This window comes from Vipera berus (genome assembly GCF_964194415.1).
Source record: "Vipera berus genome assembly, chromosome: 7".
Taxonomy (NCBI): domain Eukaryota; kingdom Metazoa; phylum Chordata; class Lepidosauria; order Squamata; family Viperidae; genus Vipera; species Vipera berus.
In genome coordinates, this window is record NC_138209.1 from 15736692 (window position 1) to 15751957 (window position 15266).

At 42.5% G+C, this 15266-nt stretch overlaps 1 protein-coding gene across 2 annotated transcripts in view; it reads left to right on the forward strand.

Annotated features, from left to right (window-relative positions):
- Window positions 1-601: 601 nt before the first annotated feature.
- The window catches only part of GRID2 (glutamate ionotropic receptor delta type subunit 2), a 1115417-nt gene continuing 1100752 nt past the window's right edge, over window positions 602-15266 (forward strand). For both annotated transcript variants that reach the window (XM_081332056.1, XM_081332057.1), the window contains exon 1: window positions 602-1911. In XM_081332056.1, coding sequence (XP_081188182.1) covers window positions 1824-1911 — 88 coding nt within the window. In that variant the 5' untranslated portion in view covers window positions 602-1823. The remainder of the gene's footprint in view (window positions 1912-15266) is intronic.

Here is a 15266-nt window from a genome sequence, read left to right on the forward strand (position 1 = left end):
CCACTCAAGGAAGCGCCCCATTATTCCTGTCCCTCCCCCCCTCCCCCCCCCCCCCCCCGAGGCTTTGCATGGCTTTTTGCCTTGCTTTCAAGTCTGGCTAGTTAAGAGCTGTTCCGTGATTCTCCTTATTCCAGATAGGAGAGAAGGACCCTCTCTCTCTCTCTCCTCTCTCTCTCTCTCTCTCTCTCTCTCTCTCTCTCTCTCTCTCTCTCTCTCTCTCTCTCTCTCTCTCTCTCTCTCTCTCTCTCTCTCTCTCTCTCTCTCTCTCTCTCTCTCTCCTCTCTCTCTCTCTCTCTTCACCCTCCTCTATCAATTGCATGTACAGGAGAGAAGAGAAGTGGTATCTCTCCCACTACCATCACCATTTCTTCTGGACAGGGAGCTATATTTATACTCAGATCCTGAAGTAGGGAGACTGAGGGGTTTCTCTCTCTCTCTCTCTCTCTCTCTCTCTCTCTCTCTCTCTCTCTCTTCTCTCTCTCTCTCTCTCTCTCTCTCTCTCCCCTCCCTCAGCATCTCTCTCTCCCCCTCCCTTAGCATCTCTCTCTCGTTCACCCTCCTCTCTCCTAGGTGATCCATTTCTAAGCAACGTGCTGGCTAGCGTCGTCGTCGTCGTCGTCGTCGTCGTAGCTCGCTGGCAGCCGAGAGAAACTCCGTACATCCATCCCACCGACCAACCAGCTCCTAAACGCCTCCTTGTTTGGAGCTGCCGCCGCCGCCACCGCTGGAGCTTCTACTGCAGAAAAGCACCGCCGCGAGTCTTCGTTGCTGCTGCTGCTGCCGCCTGCTGCTTTGCCCGCTCGCTCCACAGCCACGTCTCCGTGGAACTGCTACCTCGGCTGCCCACGCTGGAGACTCGCTTTTGCGGCGTTTCCCGCCTCCTTCCCCTCCCCACTGAAGAAGAGGGAGGAGGAAAGCCAGGGGATTATAGCTTTTTTAAAAAAACACACCTATATACACACCTATATACATTATTATTATTATTTTTTGCAGGGGGGAGAAAGTTCTGCATTTTTAGCTGCATTGCTTTGAAGTTCACTTTTAGGGTTTGGGGGTGTGTGTTTTTGTGTGTTTTTTTTTTTTTTTCCCCTGCCGGGTGGCGGTAAAACAGCAAGGATTTGGAACGCAGCGTGCTCTCTCCTGCACACACTTTGCAGGGATCTGGTCAGTTGCCTGGAGATTCGAAAGGAAAGCTAGTTATCGCTTTGGGAGAAATCCACCTTCCTTTCTCTCCCCCCCCTCCCCTTCTTGGGGACAGGGTGGCCGGGGCGGGGTGGGGGACTGGCATGGTTGGTCGGTTTACGGGGTTGCAAGTTGTTCCGCCGGATTGGTCGAAGAAGCGGGCGGGTGCGGATCGCCGCCAAAAGAAAAGATCCCCTTTCTAGATGCCTGCTTTTTTTCTCAATTACTAACGAAGGCTTTACAGTGTAAGACGAAAAAAAAAGAAAGAAAAAAGGCTGAGGATGGTGCGATGAACACCGAGGCGCGCCGAGCTGCTGCCCCGACATCTCCGGCGGGGGGTGCTGGATGGATTTGCTGCAGCAACTCCCTGCAACTCTGGTGATGCCCGGCCGCCCCCCGAAGTGACGCCAGGATCCGAGCCAGAGGCTCCCCGGCAAGCTGGACCGTCTTCCTCTCGCAACCAGCTGCAGCTCTTTCCGGCGGCTTTGCTTCAAACTCAAACTCACTCTCGCCTTGTGTCTTTGGCTCCTTTCGCCCTCGGCGCTGGGTCTGGTGGCTAAACCTCCTGGCCCTGCGCTCTTCCTCCTCCTCCTCCTCCTCTTCCTCCTTCTGGTCTTCCTGGCTGACCCGAAGCGCAGGAGATGGAAGTTTTTGTCCTGGCTTTGCTTCTGTCCGTGTGTTGGACTCGAACCTGGGAAGCGGCGCGGGCGGATTCGATCATTCATATCGGTAAGGCGAAGCCGGCGCGGTTGGCAAGCTGGCTTGAATTGACTTCGCGGCTCTTTTCCCCTCGGCAGCCCCTTTTCGCTTCCGTCGGAACGCAGGCTCTCGCAGTCGGTAGCTCGGGAATAATCGCCGAAGAGGCTCGTTGGAATGGTCGCGCCGCCACGAGTGGCCGTGGCAAATGACCCACCCGCGGGGAATTGGGCAGTGGTTGTGCAAATGAGCTCCCTGTCCAGAAGAAATGGTGATGGTAGTGGGAGAGATACCACTTCTCTCCTGTACATACAATTGATAGAGGAGGGTGAACGAGAGAGAGAGGGGGGGAGGGGGGGGGAGAGAGAGAGAGAGAGGAGAGAGAGAGAGAGAGAGAGAGAGAGAGAGAGAGAGAGAGAGAGAGAGAGGAGGAGTGTTTGGAAGGGTCTCTCTCTCTGTATGTGTGTCTCTCCATAGGGTGGGTGGAAAACCACGGCAAACCGCCTGGAGTTGGCTTTTCATACCGTAAGCCTGTCTCAATCAGCAATGGGCTCCCGGCTTACCGCTGCCGTAGCGCACTAGTCGACGGGAAAGCCTCAAAGATTCCCTGCGAACAAGGTCTCCAGCCTTCCCGGCGTTCGCGCATACACACGCGCGCATAACCCACGTTGCGCTCTCTCTCTCTCTCTCTCTCTCTCTCTCCCCCGCCGGGTAGAGGAACAGGTGGTTTGGCAACGTGGTTTCTTTCATTTTGCCCAACTGGTCGTTGCTCCGACGGGAAAAGGTGTTAACCTCCCTCCGGCAGCGGCAGCCTCGGCGTCCCTCTCTCGCTCTCTCTCCACGTCTCTCTGTTCCTTGCCAATCAGGAAAGGCACGGAATGCGAAGGTCGTAGAACGAGCAGCTTTTTTTTTCCTTCCCCCGGCAAGGGCCTGCCTGGATTCAACCCTCACCCTGGCTATTTAGCTGCTGAAGGAAGCAGGGAGCGAGGGGAGAAGGGGAAAGCCACGCGTGACAGCCCGCCTCCAGCAAGATAGGATGGGAGGCAGCTCGGCAAGGGTTAAAGGACACCCCCCCCCGCGTTCCAGCAGCTAGGGGTCCCACCTATTGGCAGCAACACTGGCGGCCACACGGGGGACTTGAACGCACGGAGAGGAGGTGTGGGGGGTGATTATGATTCAGAGAGCTAACTGCAGCGAGCTCAGCTCGAGTATGCCAGTGGAAAAAGCAAGAGAGGAGGGGAGAGAGATTGGGAGAGAGACAGAGACCAAAGAAACCTGTTTCCTACTTCAGGATCTGAGTGTCAATACAGCTCCCTGTCCAGAAGAGATGGTGATGGTGGTGGTGGAGATACCACTTATCTTCTGTGCGTGCAGAGAGTCAAGTGCAGGGGGTGGGGGATGCTAAGAGGAAGCAAAGAATCACTTGGGGTGGGATAAGGAAACTCCCGCTCCTCTTGCTGACTGGGGAGGCTTCATTGGTGCAACTGGTCCAGCAGGTCCAGCTGAGTTAAAAAATCTCAGTTCCCCCCCAAAAAATAAATAATAATAATAATAAAAATCTTGCTCTCTTGTGCCACAGCTAGTGGCCATCTCTATTCACTTCCCCCCAACTTGGAGTCTGTTATGGCTTTCTAGTTTAAGGGATTTTCCTTTGGAAACATATCTGCCAGTCCTAGGCTGTAATGCAATGTTTCAGCCAAGATGATTGTAGCTGAGAAATCCTGACTTTGGGGGTTGAATCACTCTGGGCATGTAGGTAGTTTTCAATTCTTCCTGCCTGCAGTAGGTAGATACTAGCCCGGAGTTTCTGGGACTGAGACTTCTACCCTGGTTCTTAATGTTCCTTGCCTGAGCTGTTCTTTTATGAATGGTTAGCTGACTTCCCATAGAGTTCAGACAATTCGTGATATATTAACATCATTCCCATTTTCCAGCTGTAATCTAAATGTTGCTGGAAAAATGCTGCTTTGGGGACAGTGTATGCTTTGTTACAGCTAAGTAGAATTGCTTCGAGAAAGGTTGGAGAGAAATTCCTGGGTACTGGACAATGATTTTCACCAATGAATAGTTTGTTTGTGAAAGAAATCTCTGGGCACCAGGACTCTTCTTCCTTTTCACTAAGCAAACAGTGGCATGCACTGTTGCACTGTGGTTTCACATCAAACAGCTCCTTCTCCCCCTCTCTTTATGGTAATTGCTATTTATGTTTACTGGGTGCCTGTTAATTATTGATAGCTGGCAAATAAATCCCTGCAGATAATTTAGGTTCTTGTTTTAACATGTATGTCATGGCTATTTTCAATCAGCCCCCACCAGAAAGGGGAGATAGGACAACCAGAATGGCCTGGAAAGACAATTTAGCTTGACATGTCAAGTGACACATTTGACAAGGTGGTGAGTTAGTTGCCATGAAACTGGCAAATGGATGATGGTCATCCACAGCTTTGTCCCCCCCCCCTTTCAGTTTATGGAAAATAGCTAGTCTGAAATAAGCAGCACTTTCATGTAAAACTGGGTCACTAGCTAATCTCTGTAGTTTCCCCCCCAAAAAAGTACAGTAGGTTCCCCTCCACCTCCTCTTACTCCAAGCTTCAACTCTGAAAATGTTGCAAGATCAGATTCTGGCTTTAATGTTTGTACATCTGCTGCATAAATGCAAACACCTGTCTTACAAACTCCATTGAAGCAAGAACAATGAAAAGCGGCTTTGGTTCATTTTACATTTCAGAAAAGGGCATTTATTTAAATGGGTTGAAATTTTCTAAATAAAAGTTTTCAAAGGAAGGGAAGAAAGGAGTGTTTTCAGCATTCTGGAGAAGAAGAGGTGAACAACAGGTATTACAGATGTTTGGATTATAATAATGGGAAGAGTGAATAGTTTTCTACTCTTTTCTCATTCTACATTGTATAATGTTGTATAATAGAAATAACAGGAGGCAAAAAATCATTTTAGGTATTCATCAATATATTTATCCTTTTCCCCTTTAGCAATAATTGATTTACTAGCTGCATATACTGTAAAATATTTTAGGTGTCCGTTTAGCCCCCAGATTGTTTTTTCAGGGTAAATGTCTGTTGGAGTAAAGGATACCAAGAGCTGTGATTAATTTGTTGGGGGGTTTTGATAGTAGGCAAAATATAAACGAATTACTTTTTGCACAAATTAACTTTAACCAGAGTAGCATGTGCAGCTATTGTATTTTTTTTAGAATAAACATGTTGTAGATTGCATTTCTCTGAGTATAGGGAAAGAAATGGTTTACACGTTCCTGTCCTACAGTTGTGGGTGGGAAAATCCCTTTATTAAGCCTGTTGGGCTTTTGATTCACAGGAGGGAAGATTTTTGTGAAGAAGGGAAGGGGAAAAAAACCTTATTGACACTCTGTAGTTCTGCATGCTGTGCTTTCTTGAGCCTATGCATTGATTGAATAATTTCATCAGACTCACATTACTTGATTGCTTAGAAGTTTCCTAATGATCTGCATGCAGTAAAAAGAAGCCAAAAGCCGTGAGCAGAATGGCAATGATATTCTGTTTTATGAGCCTATTGAAAAAGTTGCTTGGATTTATGCTGCTCCAGAGCTTCCAAGTCTTTGAAATTAGCCACGCTGCTTGCAATTGACTTTGTACATTGCTTGTCTGATGCTTTTTCCTCTTCTGAAATGCAATTGGACTTTACAGCCCTGTTTTAATTAATCTGGGATTAGCTAGCATTAGCCAAGCGCACAATTTGTGTAGCGCTGATGTTTTAATATTTAGGGATGAGAGGTTGTCCATTGATTTTGACCTCTTAAGTACCGTAATGAGAATTGTGAAGTTTTGTGTGGTCTTGGTGCTAGAAAATAATGAAGACAAATCTCCCATGCATCTAGAAGATAAATCCTTATTCCTAGAATATATTCCTTCATGCCATTTCCAGCCAGAAATACATTCTGCATTTGCTCAGAGACTAATAAGTATATAAATGAAGTGTAGGATTGAGATTTCTCTTTCTTAGGCTGTGGCCATTCTTCCAGAGTATTTTGAAATGTCTAATTTCCCTTTTCAGACTGCTTAGAGCAAAATGTATGAGAATTAGATACAAATATGACAGGTTAAAGCTATGATGCTAACATTTTCTAGGAACTTCAGGTTCTGTTCTTCAGCCAGAAATGCAAATAGTGGTTGTTATTGTTGTTGTTATTTTCTTTATAAAAAATAGAGGCCTGAGGGGAGGCTACTGAAAAACCAATGTAAAGAAATGGCTGGTGATTTTCTTTCTTCTTTTTAATAGAATTCAGAGGATTTCAATGAGCCCTTGATAGAAACGTACAAAATGTACAAATGTACATTCTCTCAGGAATGTTCATAATCTTGCAGAAGCCTTTAGCTTCTTTCCAAAGTCCTCAGATATTTTACCTGAAAAAGAACATGCATATAAAGCAAAATTGGATGGCAGCTCTTTCTATTAAATGTGGGGTAGCTTATGCAATTTCTCAGTTCTTTGCCTCCTGAATAATATACACAAAAAGGTAATAATAATAATAAGTTGGAAGGGACCTTGGAGGTCATCTAGTCCAACCCCCTGCTCAGGCAGGAAACCTTATACCATTTCAGGCAAATGGCTGTCCAGTCTCTTCTTAAAAACTTCCAGTGTTGGAGCATTCACCTCTTCTGGAGGCAGGTTGTTCCACTGGTTAATTGTTCTAACTGTCAGGAAGTTTCTCCTTAGTTCTAGGTTGCTTCTCTCCTTGACTAGTTTCCATCCATTGCTTCTTGTCCTGCCTTCAGGTGCTTTGGAGAATAGCTTGGCTCCCTCTTCTTTGTGGTAGCCCCTGAGATATTGGAACACTGCTATCATGTCACCCCTCACCCTTCTCTTCGTTAAACTACACATACCCAGTTCCAGCAACCGTTCCCTATATGTTTTAGCCTCCAGTCCACCAATCATCTTTGTTGCTCTTCTCTGTACTCTTTCTAGAGTCTTACCAAGGCATTGTAAAGTGGTATTAGTACTTCATGTGATTTTGATTCTATTCCTCTGTTAATGCAGCCTAGCACTGTGTTGGCTTTTCTGGCAGCTGCAGCACACTGCTGGCTCATATTTAAGTGATTGTCCACTAGGACTCCGAGATCCCTCTCACAGTTACTACTATTGAGCAAGGTACCACCTATACTATACCTGTGCATTTGATTTTTCCTGCCTAAATGTAGAACCTTACTTTTTTCACCATTGAATTGCATTTTGTTAGATAGCGCCCAGTGTTCGAGTCTGTCCAGATCCTCCTGTATTTTAAGCCTATCTTCTGGAGTATTGGCTATTCCTGCCAGCTTGGTGTCGTCTGCAAATTTGATGAGTTCCCCATCTATCTATCCCCTTGTCCAAATCATTAATGAAGATGATGAAGAGCACTGGGCCCAGAACAGAACCCTGGGGCACCCCACTACACACTTCCTTCCATGTAGATGCAGTTCCATTGAGGACCCCCCACCGAGTACGGCCTGTCAGCCAGCTACGAATCCATCTGGTGGTGATGCTATCTAACCCACATTTTTCTATCTTATCAAGTAGTAGGTTGTTATCTACTTTATCAAATGCCTTACTGAAGTCCAAGTAAATTATATCTACAGCATTCCTCTGGTCCACTAATTTTGTCACTTGGTCAAAGAATGCAATAAGATTTGTCTGGCATGATCTGTTTTTGACAAACCCATGTTGACTTTTAGTGATGACTTTGTTTGCATCAAGGTGTTCGCTGATTTGTTGTTTGATTATCTTTTCCAGAATCTTCCCAGGTCAGGCTGATAGTCTGTAGTTTCCTGGATCTATTTTTTCCCCTTTTTTGAAGATGGGAACTACATCAGCGCTCTTCCAGTCCTCTGGTAGTTCCCCAGTGCTCCAGGATCTTTGAAAAATATAGTTCAGTGGTTCTGAGATCACGTCTGCCAGTTCCTTGAGAACTTTGGGGTGTAATCCACCTGGTCCTGGTGATTTGAACTCGTCTAGGCTGGACAGGTGCTCACTTACCATTTTCTTCCCTATCTTAACTTGCATTTCTATTCTGTTTTTTATGGCACTGGTTTTGATAGGTTGGACTGTTTGTTCCCTTTGTGTAAAGACAGATGCAAAAAATGAGTTAAATAGTTCTGCTTTCTCCCTGTTGCTCGTCACCTTCTTGCCACTTTCCCCACTAATGAACTAATTATTTCCTTAACTTTTTTTCTTGTTTTTTATATGTTGAAAGAAACTTTTTTTTTTTGTTATTTTTGACTTTGGTCGCAAGCCTTAGTTCATTTTGAGCCTTAGCTTTCCTCACTTCATCTTTGCAGGCACGGGCTATTTGCTGATATTCTGACTTAGTTATGTGCCCCTCTTTCCAATTCTTATATTTATGCTTAAAAGCTCCTTGGGAAATCTACTTTCACAATCTATGTTATACTAGTGCATCCACTTACAACAGTTCATTTATTGGCTGTTTGAAGTTACAATGTCATTGAAAAAAGTGAGTATTTTTTCACACTTATGACTGTTACAGATTCCCCACAGCCATGTTGATCAAAATTCAAGCACTAGGCAACTGACTCATTTTTATGACAGTTGCAATATCCCGGGGTCATATGATCACCTTTTGCAACTTTCTGACAAGCAAGGTCAAAGTAACAGCCGTGTTACTAAGTTAACAGCTGCAATGATTCACTTAACAAATGTGGCAGAAAGGTCGTATAATGGGGCAAAACTCACTTAAGAAATACCATGCTTAGCAACAGAACTTTGGGGCTCAGTTGAGCTCATAAGTCAAGGACTATCTGCACTTTGCTTTCCATTAGTCTTGTGTGAGTTAAGTCTTTTCCCATTTAGAATGGGAATTCAAAACAAAATGCTGAACTGTTAGCAAATGGAAACAGAAGGAAGGGGCAAATTGTAGGTGTCATTTTGCATTCCTATAAATGTGTTTGCACAAAGCATGCTCCTTTGCCTGTCCACATGCTAACGGTGCATCTTCCTGATACTAGGAGACACTAATGATATATGCAAATGCCCAGTGATTTTGGATTTTGTGCTCTTCGGATTTTGGTAGTGGTGGCTAATTCAAAAACTGCTTATTTAAAGATCTACAATGGATTCATACTCATTAGTAAAGGTACGGTAAACCTTTTTGAGACCTCACAGAAATTCTCATTAAGTTAAGAGTTAAGAGGTCAAAAATCAATGGACAACTGCATATCCCTAAATATTAAAAACACCAGACTACACAGATTGTACATGAATTGTACATGAAGAGGAGAACTAAAAAGGAGGGTATTAATTTTCCTTTTTATTTCCATTCTGCTTGCCCTCTCCTGTTCAGCATGATGATGTGAAAAACTCAAGTTTCTTTAAAGTAAAACCTAGGTCTTTCAATCTATTTGGGATGTGATTCTTCACAGATTTTTCCAGCTGAGAAGCTAGCTGTTGTAGCCATAACTGATAAGGAGCTGGAGATTGGGACCCAGTTTGATAATAACTGGTTATCTACAGGAATCAGTAGAATGGAAGGGAATTTGAAGAACTTTATCCACTTTTCCCATATTCTCAAGCCTTTCTAAATGCTTTTTATCTATAAGAACTCTAGCCAGCCATTCAAGTACTTTGCCTCCAAAATTTCCCTGATAGGAATTGGTCTGCTATCGCCTGAATTCTTCTTCTAAAACCTCTGTTTTCTGGCTAGCATAATTTGCAGGCACCTCCTCTCAAAACAGTTTAAGTTTGTTCTTAGTTTGAATTTATCTTCTCTCATTTTTGTTCTTCGTCCTTTTAAGAATGCCCCCCTCCTTTTTTTTAGGCAGACTGAAACTTCAGGAAGTTACAAACATTGACCCTGAAGCATAAAGGGACAATTGTAAATAAAGGCCACTTACCTCTTTTTTGTGTCTGGTGAGCAGCTGTAAGTTCTGCACTCACGTTCTGCCTGCCTTCTTAGAAAACATTTGTGGTTTGTAACATGCGGAGTTAAATGCACATACATTTTTCTGTATGCTAAGGCTGTCCAGGTAATGTAGAATCCTTATCTACTCAAGGGTATTCTTTGTTCAGTGTATGCAACTTAGGTATAAATGGTTAACTTGAGTTGGGAGAAGTTATGAATTTCAACTTAACCTGGTTTGGGAGAATTTATGAATTCCCACGAGTATTTTGAGGAGATGTGGAGGTATTGCAGAGATGAGTCATTTTGACAGCTGGTCCTGTGACGGTAAGGGCAGAATTGGATTGCTTCAGGCCGCATTTGAGGGAAAGGGATAAAGCAATGTTTGTTGAGAGGCTGCAAGACTTAGCATGTGGGGGTTACCTTTGGATTCTCTTTCCAGGCACAAAATATCTTGGAATAGAACTAATGAGCTGCCCTGAGACCTGTACAAAGGGCCTTGGAGGGACTATGATTTAAAAGCAATCAAAATTACTTTCAGTAGCAATCTTTTCTTTAAGGGCCCCATCTTATGATGACAAGGCTGAGGCCTTCTTAGTGAGTTAACCTGGAAGAGACCTTGGGGCTTCAATGCTGAAGGGAATAATGGTGTTCAATATTGCTTTGTAACAGGAAACCTCTGGATGCACGAAATACTGTATGCCATAAATTCTAGCAGTTCTTCGGTTTACATTTATGTTTATCATTTACTTTTCCTTCCTGCTTCTTAAACATTGCTTAAGGCAATATACCTGTTTGCTGCACCAATTCTGGTCTCATAAGTCGTTTAATTGAAATTATTAAATAAATACCTGGAGAATTAGGCCAGCCTTACAATTACCGTATTCTAGAAACTGTTGTGTTGGAGTAGATGAGTTAGACAAATGAGTTTCAGGTCTTTGCATTCCCCAGACAGCCATACATTCAGCTCTAGCCACTTATGATCCAACATTCATTTGGCATCTGCAATGGACTGAAGCATTTCTCTTTATTTTTCACATATGCCAAAGGAAAGCTGGTAATTGCAACATGTTAAAATAACTGTATTTTTTTCCAATGGTGATTATAATTTGAGCAGTAATTGTTACAGCTAATGGTAACTTTACTCTTAATAGTAATTTGAATGGTTGTGCTTAATGTTAATAGTCATTTTAAGCTGTTCTCCCTTTATCACTATATTGCATCTAGAGGACTGAATTTTTATTGGGGTCCAATTGGACTTGCACTTAGATTACAGATAGAAAGATGGAACAAAAATATAGTTGGGGAAAATATATCCAAAATGTAATGCAAAGCTTTGTCGTCAAAATTAACTTTTTCATAGAAAAGAAAGGGACTGCATGTTAGGAGAAAAAGTTAGCAAATGGAATCTCCTACAATGGAATTCAGCCTTTCCCAGATTGGTGCTTGGTTGATGGGATAAACTACAAATTCTTCATACTTCCCTGTTTTGTTGATGCTGCTGAAACCTCTGTTTAGTGGGCAAGCCAAATCAGTATCAGTTCTAAAGCACTTGATAGGCAATCTTCTCATTTAATTTGAAAACAATTACATTTTTAGTAGTGTTAGAAATGAGGGATTTAGATGTATGCACAATTTAAAGTGATCTTTTACTCCTTAGATGACCTTCCAGTCCTATCTTAGAAGAAAAATTTGCTATGTGAAGAGACAGCAGAAAATTTTACATTTTAATGATGGAGCCAGTCCAGCTTTTTCTTTATGTCCACCAATAGTGAATAACTAGGCTTTTTGGAGTGACCTTGCCAATGCTTCACAGCTTTGCAAAATGGGGTTCTGTAAATATGACAAGTATTTGTTACTAAACCGAATCCAAGCATCTGTCAGTCAATCAGTCTCTGTCTCTGTCTTTCTCTCTCTCTTTCTACTATTCACATGCGCGCACGCACGCGCACACACACACACACACACACACACATATATTGATCTCATACACATATACACAATTAACTTCAAATATGTGCATTCCAATTGGAGATAATGTCATTTTTTGAAAAGGGTTATCAAATATTTTATAGTAAGACCACAAATAAATGGAAATAAGACTTGGGGGCAAAACGCTGTGTTCTGAGAAATACATAATAATTGTGCACTCTTTTTATTTTTTTAAATTTAGCATGTAACATGGGAAAGTAAGAAATGGATCAGGACTATGACATCATCTCTTTTTCCATGACCCCAGTTTAGATAACCCATCGGTTCTTCTTCCCAAGGTTGTTATTTACCTCTAAGACAAAACTGCACTGTTTTAAGGCTTTTTTTTCCAGCACAAAAAACAGGTGTTGGAGTGTTTATCCCAACTGGAAATGAAGTTCTAAAATGGAAGTATGTTTCCTCAGTCTTGTTCCCTTCCTCTTTCATCCCAATTTTGATCAGTGTTTCCCCTGCTCCATGTTTTAGGAACATCTGGACAATTGTTAATTATGAGTTTATGGTATCACATAGTTGCCTCTATATTTGATAATATTAGGAAATGAAGATTGTGAGGCATTTTCAGTAACAGACAAAGTTTATTGGAAAAAGGACAATTGACAAACTTTTTTAGACACATGCTAAGAGAGAATAACCATGCTGGCTAGGAATTGAAATTGCATAACTTGGAGAACTAGTTTGGGGAAAGCAGAGTTAGGTGGTTTATTTAAGTCTGTTGGCAGTTTTCACCAATTAAAGAGTATGTGAGGACACCTAACTGTATGGTCCAAAGCTTGTGAAAATAGGGAAGGTAGTAACATTAATTTAGGAACTTTCAAGTGTAGACTATATGATTGGATGTCAAGGAGAACCAAGAACCATCTATATGAAATCCTTTAATTTAGATGTTTTGGCCCCATTCAATTCTTTGTAGCTTAAAAAAAGGAAAAAGATGTGAAAACACGAAAAATGGCATGTAAAATTATTTATTTATTTTGTTACATTTTTACACTTCCAGTTCCCTCAACCTCTGCATGGTTCACATCTACATGGTTCATAAAAGCACAGATACAAACTAAGTGATTAAAAACAAAGAAAAAAAATAGCAAAAATCAAGCAATAACCTAAACAAACCCATATTATCCATAAAATGGGCTTCAATCACCATTACTGAAAGGCTTGAGTGAAGAGCAGATCTTCAAGGCCCTCTGAAAATCCAGTGTGTGGGATCATCTAAACCTTGTGGAGAATTATGCATACATAGCTGGTTAGATAAAGTTGATCTTCTCACAATATTAGAATCAGGACTATCCAGTGAAATAAACTGGTAGGAAATTCAGGACTGAACTGTGGAAGATATCTTAAATATAGAAAGTAGTCAGACTAGGAGATTTCCTTCTGCAAAAGTTAATGGCCACTATAAACTTGGACAGCATTCTAAGAAGACTAGAAAACTAATCTCATGGGACATAAGATTGTTTTTTTATTTTATTTATTTTAATTCCATTTATATCCCGCCCTTCTCCGAAGACTCAGGGCGGCTTACAAGCTTAGCAGTGAGGACATGATGCCTACCTGTTAACCTACAGCACTATAACTGATTTACTGGGCAATATAAACAGGAGGGATGCGGTGGCTCCGTGGGTTAGGACGCTGAGCATGTCGATCAGAAGGTTGGCAGTTTGGCGGGTCAAATCCCGAGTGCCGCGTAACAGAGTGAGTGCCTGTTACTTGTCCCAGCTTCTGCCAACCTAGCAGTTTGAAAGCACGTAAAAATGCAAGTAGAAGAATAGGGACCACTACGGTAGGAAGGTAACAGCGTCCCGTGCACCTTTGGCATCTAGTCATGCCGGCCACATGACCACAGAAACGTCCTCGGACAAGTGCTGGCTCTTTGGCTTTGAAACGGAGATGAGCACCGGCCCCTAGAGTTGGAAATGACTAGCACGCGTGTGCGGGGGAACCTTTACCTTTACCTTTATAAACAGGAGTATGGGTTTGCTATTGGCATGCATTCAACTATTATGGGAAATACCTATGGTCTGATCCAGCAGGTTTCTTGTTTTTGAGATTTTATTTTCAGTTAAGCCATCCATCAGATATTCCTTCACAATACAATAATTAAGACACATTCAACTTCTGTCCTTGTCTTCTTGATAGAACCATGGGACATTGTTGCTGTGATGAGGCTTATCTCCTCAAATCCATCATCTAAAAGACATAGTCTGTAGCTATCAGCCTTAGTTGCTATTTTTGTCCTTCGGTGACATTTAAATAGAAATGCAATCACAGCTAATCACGTGGTTAGGTTCCCTGGTTCCTAAGCCTCTATCTCACTGCCTTTCTCTCTGCTTCAGTTACTTTTTACAGAGCAGTGCCATAAATGTGCCAGCCTCTGAAAATACAGATATGGTATTCTCAGATTTGGTTCACCATGCATAGAGACTCATGCATTTATCTGTGTTTGATGACTGGCAGATTAAATTGCCAACTTGCTTCATGAAAATCATTGCATATCGGAAGAAAGGAAATGCTAAATTTACAGAGTTTTCATAGGTAGCTAGGGGGCTGCAGTTATCAAACACAAAAGTATGTATGTGTGAATTAGCTCTACAGTTGTTCTACTTTTTATCATTAGGCATGGACAGAGATTAATTCTGATCTTGTTGCCTCACAGCTTCTTGTGGTCGTAGGTCACTTATTTCTCTGTGATATTGCTCTTTGAAAGTCAGGAACAAAGTTTGTTAGTTTTCTTAATGATGTGTGTGTTTTAGGTGCAAAAGTACAAAATATCCTGTATCAAAAGATTAAAGCTATGCAATGCCTTGGATTCTATTAGAAAAAGATGCTTTGAAACATTTAAGAACCGGAACATAGAACCAATTTGCAAGTCTATAAAACAGCGACAGTATGTCTTTTCTAGAAGCAACCACACGATTTTGGTAGTTCCTATTGGGAGCCGTGGTAGCACAGTGGTTAGAATGCAGTAAGGTAAAGGTTTTCCTGTTAGTCATATGCAACTTTAGGGCAGAGTGCTCATCTCTTGTTTCTTGGCCGAGGGAGCCAGCATTGTCCAAATACAATTTCCACAGTCATCTGGCCAGTATGGAACAGATGTTACCTTCTCACTGAAATGATACCTGTTGATCTGCTCATATTTGCATGCTTTCAAACCGGTAGGTGGGCAGGAGCTGGGGCAAGTAATAGGAGCTCGATCTGTTGTGTGGAGCTCAGGTCTCGAACTCATGCAGTATTGCAAACTAACTCTGCCCACTGATGGGGCTCAAGGTTGACTCAGCACTCCATCCTTCTGAGGTCAATAAAATGAGAACCCAGATTGTTGGGGGCAATAGGTGGACTCTGTAAACTGCTTAGAGAGTGCTGTAAAGTACTATGAAGTAGTATATAAGTCTAGGTGCTATTGCTATTTGGGAAAGGGGGCAAGTGCAAACAAGAATTTTAGTAGGATTATATGTTTGTTTCACTACACCCTACAGAGCTATTTTTGGGAAGGGTGGGTGGTTGAATTGAAAGTAC